General features: G+C 39.0%; 1 protein-coding gene across 1 annotated transcript in view; it reads right to left on the reverse strand.

Annotated features, from left to right (window-relative positions):
- The window catches only part of LOC125178582 (putative neural-cadherin 2), a gene marked incomplete at its 3' end in the record, with an annotated part of 30,861 nt that extends 26,124 nt beyond the window's left edge, over positions 1-4,737 (reverse strand). Inside the window, exons 1-2 of the mRNA XM_047882692.1 lie at positions 4,731-4,737; positions 3,874-4,037 (exon numbers count right to left, since the gene is read on the reverse strand). Of these exons, the coding sequence (XP_047738648.1) occupies positions 3,874-4,037; positions 4,731-4,737 (171 nt within the window). The remainder of the gene's footprint in view (positions 1-3,873; positions 4,038-4,730) is intronic.
- Positions 4,738-6,729: the final 1,992 nt, after the last annotated feature.

Consider the following 6,729-nt stretch of genomic DNA (forward strand, 5'->3'; position numbering starts at 1 on the left):
GTAGGATGTGAACTTGAATTTCTCAATTTAATATGAAATGTATCAGTGTTTCATTACAACCCTCTCTTTGTATTTTCTTTGCCGTAACGCTTCCAAAAAGAGAACCTTATTCACGTGCCAAATCAAATGCCACTCGGCAGACTACCTGACAAAACGACAAGTAATGAATACCGGTATCTTGAACCTGAACGTAACGTAAATTTGGTGGAGTAGATCACTCCGATTCACCCAACTTTAAAAGATATGAGACGAGAAGAAACTAAGAAACGTCTCTCTCTATCTCTCTATATAAAATATTTCTTAAAAATCCCAATTTAATCACTAGGTAATGTAGTCGGCTTAGAGGTGAATCAAGCGCCAATGGGCCACATACGGTGTTCGGCTTCTATTTAGCAGCCTCTTACGAAAACCAATTGCCCAGTAGGCAGAATCTGCATAATATAACCGAAAAAGTAGTTGGTCAAGCTTCCACTCGATGCTCCTGGTCAGACGCTGGTCTGACCGCATGATGGCCTGGTCAGAGGTTAGACGGGGAAATTGCGCGAACCATGGCCATCTCTCGCTCAATACGTAAATGGCATTGATGAATGCACACACGTACGTTTGCTTTTTAATAGGACGGAACGAAAGGAGAGTTGACTTTAACTTGACATACAGCATAGTGAATTTAGCCTACGATAAACAAACCCATGCACCCACTGTTTTAGACGCATATTTTTAACCTGTCTATTCTGCAGGCACTTCTGTTTGCTGTGCTGCAGATAGTATAGTATAGCATAGTGGTTTCAGCGTTTATTAGGCCGTAGGCCTGTCGCCGATTCTTAAAATTGCAGAACATCTACAGCATGTTGCGGGCTTGAACTCGCAACTCACTGCTTCAATTTTTTTTTTTTTTGCTTTACCGCCCGGCCTCCTCGCCGATTCTGACCAAAAACTGGCGCACAGAGCTGAGTTCAAACCCGCAACTCTCTGCTCCAATCTTGGAACTCTGAACTTTAACCACCGGGCCACAATGAATGCTTAAAATTAAACAGAACGGCTCTTTAATTGGACAGTATTTATCAACGTGTATTTTTATATTGTGTTGTCTTCCTTATACTATGATTTATATGATTTGAAAAAATTCAATGGTAGAAGGTTAGTTTCTCCTTCAATCAACTTTAAGATGTAGTTTCATAGTGTGACTTCCATCGTCTCTTCTCTGAGAACACAGCATTTGTACGATGAAAGTTTTCGGCACTCGAATATTTCAGCTTGAGGCATATGCTTTGCATCAGTTGTTATTTGACCGGCTTATGCTTTTATGCCTTACCAGCTTATGTTCTTAATTTTTAAGTCAGCCCGCCAACGCTACCAAAATTTAAAGGCGTGCGCGACCCTACATTAGGGCAGCCTAGGACTCGGGCCGCACGTAAATCAGCTTCTCTATGTCCGCTTCGGCCCAAGATTAGAAGGGCAGCCTCTGGGCAATTTGCTAGCTCGGTATGGCTCGGCTCGGCCAACCCTTTTCGTACTCTCAGGCGACTATGAAGTCGGATAGGAGATTCTGACCAGAAACTGATTTCGATCGGGTGGCCAAGCAGACCCTGATAAGCTTTGCGCCTAGTGTAGTGACCATTCGGCCGAAGCCTGGTCGGTCCCAAACTTTTGTTAGGGAACTGGATCAATATGCGGAACGGAACGTTGTGCATTTAGGAGAATAATTTGAGTTTCTTGATTAAGCCAAGCTGTCGGCACCGAGGGGCTCACAAGTACAACACGTTTCCTTACATGACTTTAAGGACTCATTGGAAGGTAATTTGTTCCTCGGATTGAGTTACTCTGCGCTGTATTATGTAGTATCATTAGGTTAGTTACTGGAGTCAGTCATCATTATCAATTAGTTTTTTGTTTAATGTTAACTGTAAGATTTTAAATGGATTGATTCCGGAAATTGCATTCGAAAACTGCATCGTCAAAATGAACATTAATTTGCAACTTGAATTTCGACTGAAGTTTTGGTTCAATTTTTTCTGACATCGTTGGACGCAGAATTTGAGGCCCTTGCAGAACAAATTACTCAATAGAAATATACGAGATGAGAGTTATGTGACATGGTACGGCAATTAATACAACTATTTATCTTAAAAACAACGTGGTTCAATCAGATGGATATGTGGATGGAACAGATGAAATAGCCTTGACTTGCATTACCTCGAATAACTTATTTTCATGTAGCAATTAAAAGTTCTATATTTGTAAGTGATTTTTGCCTCATTTTAGTTAAACCCAATGTCAAAATGGTTACTAGTTGCAATATGAGTCTATGTTGAGCATTAATCTGATCTTTAAACTAACCTAGTAGTACTAGCCTGCATATATATAGAGTACAAAGACTTGAATGCCCGCTCCCTTCCCCCCAGTAGAATGGGGATGAAGGGGGAATTTTCTAACGCACGTTTCAGATTCAGCCGTGTTCGTCCCGAAAGAATCAGATGCCAAATACGCGTGCCCTACGATCGCCCCAAGCTTCCTCAACGATCACCCTTAGCTTGCTTGGAGCTAATTAAAGACGTCTTTAATTCAGAAGCTATAACCACCTCACATTTATGATAGGGTAAGTTCTAAATGCTTATTATATGAGACCATTACCGGTTATGGCACAGTAATGATTGGCCGTTGTGTGGCCATTGATATTACACCGATGTTTTCCATTAAGGTGTAAGCCGCCACTAAAGCTACCGTCGTGCCAGACTTATTGCTTATCTCCAGGCCAATGTCATGACCAGGCAGTGATGTATCGTTGTAAAGCCGCTTGATTTAGGGGCAGGGATTTGAGACAGCCTAGAGCAGAATTACCGGCGTCTTCATATAGCTTTAGTAACCACACAAGTGTGTTTCTAATTAATTAATATCACTTCTAATTTCAAGTATTTCTTGAGGTTAATTTCATGAGCCATAAATAACTTTTCAATTACACTTCTAACTTTTGAATCTAGATATTTTTATGATATTATCCTTCGACGGAGAAAAATGTTCGCGCTTTACGTCGTTTACGTCCTTGTTTATGATGACTTGCGTTGTTTGCGGAAAATTTGATGTTGATTAACTTCTTTAATCTCGATGATGTATCACAATTCTGTTGTAAACTAAAAAATTTCCTCTAACCTCTAAGCACAGGTTGTTGTTAGATCATTACATTAGTATAGGCAAAGAGTAAGAAGAGGCATTAGTTTAACTAAATCTCAATCAAAAAAAGGCTTCAGGAAGGCAAGTATTATTTACTGAATTGCTTTGATCAAATATCTCGCGCCGATAAAAAAATGCGATAAAAATTCGAACTTGCAAAAATATATTTTAAAAATATTGTACAGAATTACAATCGTCTTTTCAGTTTCATCCATACCCCAAACATGAAGTGGAATTTGTTCCTTCACATTTGCTTAAAGATTCTAATGTATCGTGTTTCTACTGTATTGTAATGCTTTGTATTGAAAATTACAAAAAATTATTTTGCTATACATGTAGGACAACTTTAGAAATTATAATAAATAATTAGTATCTAAAATACAATACAAGTTCATTAGAGTCGAAGAGTATTTTACAACAAAATTTAGAAACGAAAACAAGCAATGCATACACTAATATGCATTAATGATTGCGCTATTCCCCTCCCCTTGCCACCGAGTAGACACATAGTCTATACGATTTATAAGAAAAGACACCCTATCTAATGACCCTGAAGGCAATGGAGTTGGCAGTGTCAGGGTCGACGATGGTCAAAACAAATTAAATGCACTGACCCTGAAGGTAACGGAGTTAGTAGTAACGGGGTCGACAACGGCCAAAGACACTATTTGTCTTTGGGCAATGGCAATGGAAATATGTACTGACCCTGAAGGCAATGGAGTTGGTAGTGTCGGGGTCTACGACGGCCAGAGAAGCGAGGACCGTGTCGGGCGGCTGTCCCTCCATGGCCTCCACGAACCACTCGGCGCTCTGCCACCGTGGTGGCACGTCGTTCACATCTTCAACATCCACCAGCACTGAGCACGTACCTGGAATACAGAACGCACGAACTTTAATACAGAGGCCGATATTTGCTAGTTGTTTTAATGTGAAAAAACTAATTGAATTCAGAAATTCGTAATCTAACCATTACATCGGGAACGTTGGCATAAATGCTTTTGGAACAAGAAGAAATGCATCTGAAATGATGAAACAAAGTATCGGAACGTTGAGTAAGAATTCTGGAACGTTTCTAAAACCTTATTACATAACGCTCTTACAATTAAATGCCGTTGAAAATTGTATAAAGAGTCTGCGGATCGGTTAATATCGTCGACAGAACATCACACAAGGATGCTGAACTAGGAAAAACAATATTCGAGGTGCTGAAATAGATAAAAAATTTTAGAGATGATACACGAATGAAATAATGAAATATTACTCGGAATGAATTGCTGGTCTTTTTTCCTCGGGTCACCAGAGATCGTATTTTTGTTTAGTTACTTCGTCATTATCGCGCATGGAAAATTCAATTAAATATCTTCTATTTAAACGAGATACTTTTACTTACCACGAAGTGTTATTATAACGTTTCCGTCATGAAATGAAGTAATATATTTATGTGCGATGAAGAGATTTTTCATAGTACACATTCTCAAGGCGGGCCCAAGAGGTTTCTTCTCCCATATTGCGTGAAAATTCACACATTTTCTCATGGTTTGTGAGCAATTTATGTTTCTCACCGGACATCGACAAATGTATTTTTCCGGTGTATAGAAGCTGAGAAAACCCTCGAGGTTGTTATCTTTAATATTGTTTATAAAATCTCATTTTCCCATGTTTATTGAGTATCTGTATTTCTCAGTGGGCAGCGACACTTATATTTTTCACAGTGCAGAGACGCCGAGCATTCCAAAAAATATAACTCGGTACTCACTGCAGTGAGAGACAGAGAGCGCATTTTCTCGTCGACGAAAACGAGAAGTCATGGACAGACGGACAGACGGACATGACGAGCACAATAGCGCCTTTTTTCCATAAACGAAAAAATGCGCTAAAAAAGAATAATCTCCCGTATTTAGTGTAAATGCAGTAATGTTCCACTTTTGTTGAGATCTGAGTTTCCCCCATCGGGCCCTGACCCTTTTATATTTTTCTTTGGGCAGATACGCCGAGTATTTCAAAAAAGAATAATCTCCCGTAGTTGGTGTAAAATAATCTCCCGTATTTAGTGTAAATGCAGTAATGTTCCACTTTTGTTGAGCATCTGAGTTTCCCCCATTGGGCCCTGACCCTTTTATATTTTTCTTTGGGCAGATACGCCGAGCATTTCAAAAAAGAATAATCTCCCGTAGTTGGTGTAAAATAATCTCCCATAATTAGTGTAAATGCAGTTATTTTCTAGCTATGTTGATCATCTAAGTTTCCCCCACTTGGCACTGACATTTTTATATTTTTCTTTGGGCAGATACGCCGAGCATTTCAAAAAAGAATAATCTCCCGTAGTTAGTGTAAAATAATCTCCCATAATTAGTGTAAATGCAGTTATTTTCTAGCTATGTTGATCATCTAAGTTTCCCCCACTTGGCAATGACACTTTTATATTTCACGGGACAGGGAGGATGGTCAGAAGAGAATGCGAGCTGTTACTGGAGCATCATTAACGGCGGCTGTGTTCACTGCTAACGCTGCCTGCGTCTGACATGATGGCTCCACGCTTGTGCCACCAACAGAATACAAATGATCCTGAATAAGAGTTGGCAAGGCTGTAAACTCCATGACTACAGTGCGTAATTTGACGTAAACGAAGCAGCACGTTCTTGATGAAATACGGTGTATCATGCTTATTAAACAATAGATTATAGGTGAAATTTGCTGCGACAGCCACTGTGCCTATCCCAGCAGAAACGAAGAAAGGTTCAATTTTAGAAACGTAATGGGATGATTAGATTTTTATGAGACTGCAGATTCACTTGAAGAATAATAATAAGTAAGGGCCGTTTTGTTTAACCCATCCTGCGAGTGAGCTTCCGCAAAATCTGATTAAAGTGTAAATAGTTAAAAAAAGTCTACTGATTTAACTACCGAAGAATTGAAACTTTTCGCGCCTGATGAAAGACATATGGTAGGAAGAAACTTTACGAGCAAAATTTAAATGAATAGATAAAATATGGTACTTGCGAATCAACGAAAAAATGATTCTTCGTGAACCAACAAAATCCCATGAACCAACAAAAAATCCTAGAACTGTAGTGGGAATAATAACAAATTTAAACAATATTCTATATCTTTCTAAAGTGCATTTTATTTCTAGAAAAATGCAGGGCTCAAATATTGAACGCAGTCAAATTTCTTTTGAACTGTGGAAAACACATTTAAGATAAGTATCATAGGAGAAATTCACACTTGACTTCGTGAATGAAATGCGATGAGCCATCTTCTAATTAAATAATTAACTTCCAGACAGTTAAAATCCAATAAAATTCAATTAGTGTTGAATATTTTTTCAGGTCTTTTTTCCATACGAAACGCTGCAGACAAAATAACAACCCTTTTTATTGGGGAGCATGGCTAACATCGAAAGACACTGCCGGCGTCAGCTGAAAAGTTTTCTTACGCACGGGAAAAAATCAAGACTGGAACTTCTGCCAAGCACAGCTTTTCCAAAAATCCCTTATCCCGTCATTCAAACTTCTTAGAATGGATTCATTTAATCTGAGAACTGACTAGGTTCAGAATGAA

Source organism: Hyalella azteca, unplaced genomic scaffold (assembly GCF_000764305.2).
Source record: "Hyalella azteca isolate HAZT.00-mixed unplaced genomic scaffold, Hazt_2.0.2 contig11085, whole genome shotgun sequence".
Lineage (NCBI taxonomy): Eukaryota > Metazoa > Arthropoda > Malacostraca > Amphipoda > Hyalellidae > Hyalella > Hyalella azteca.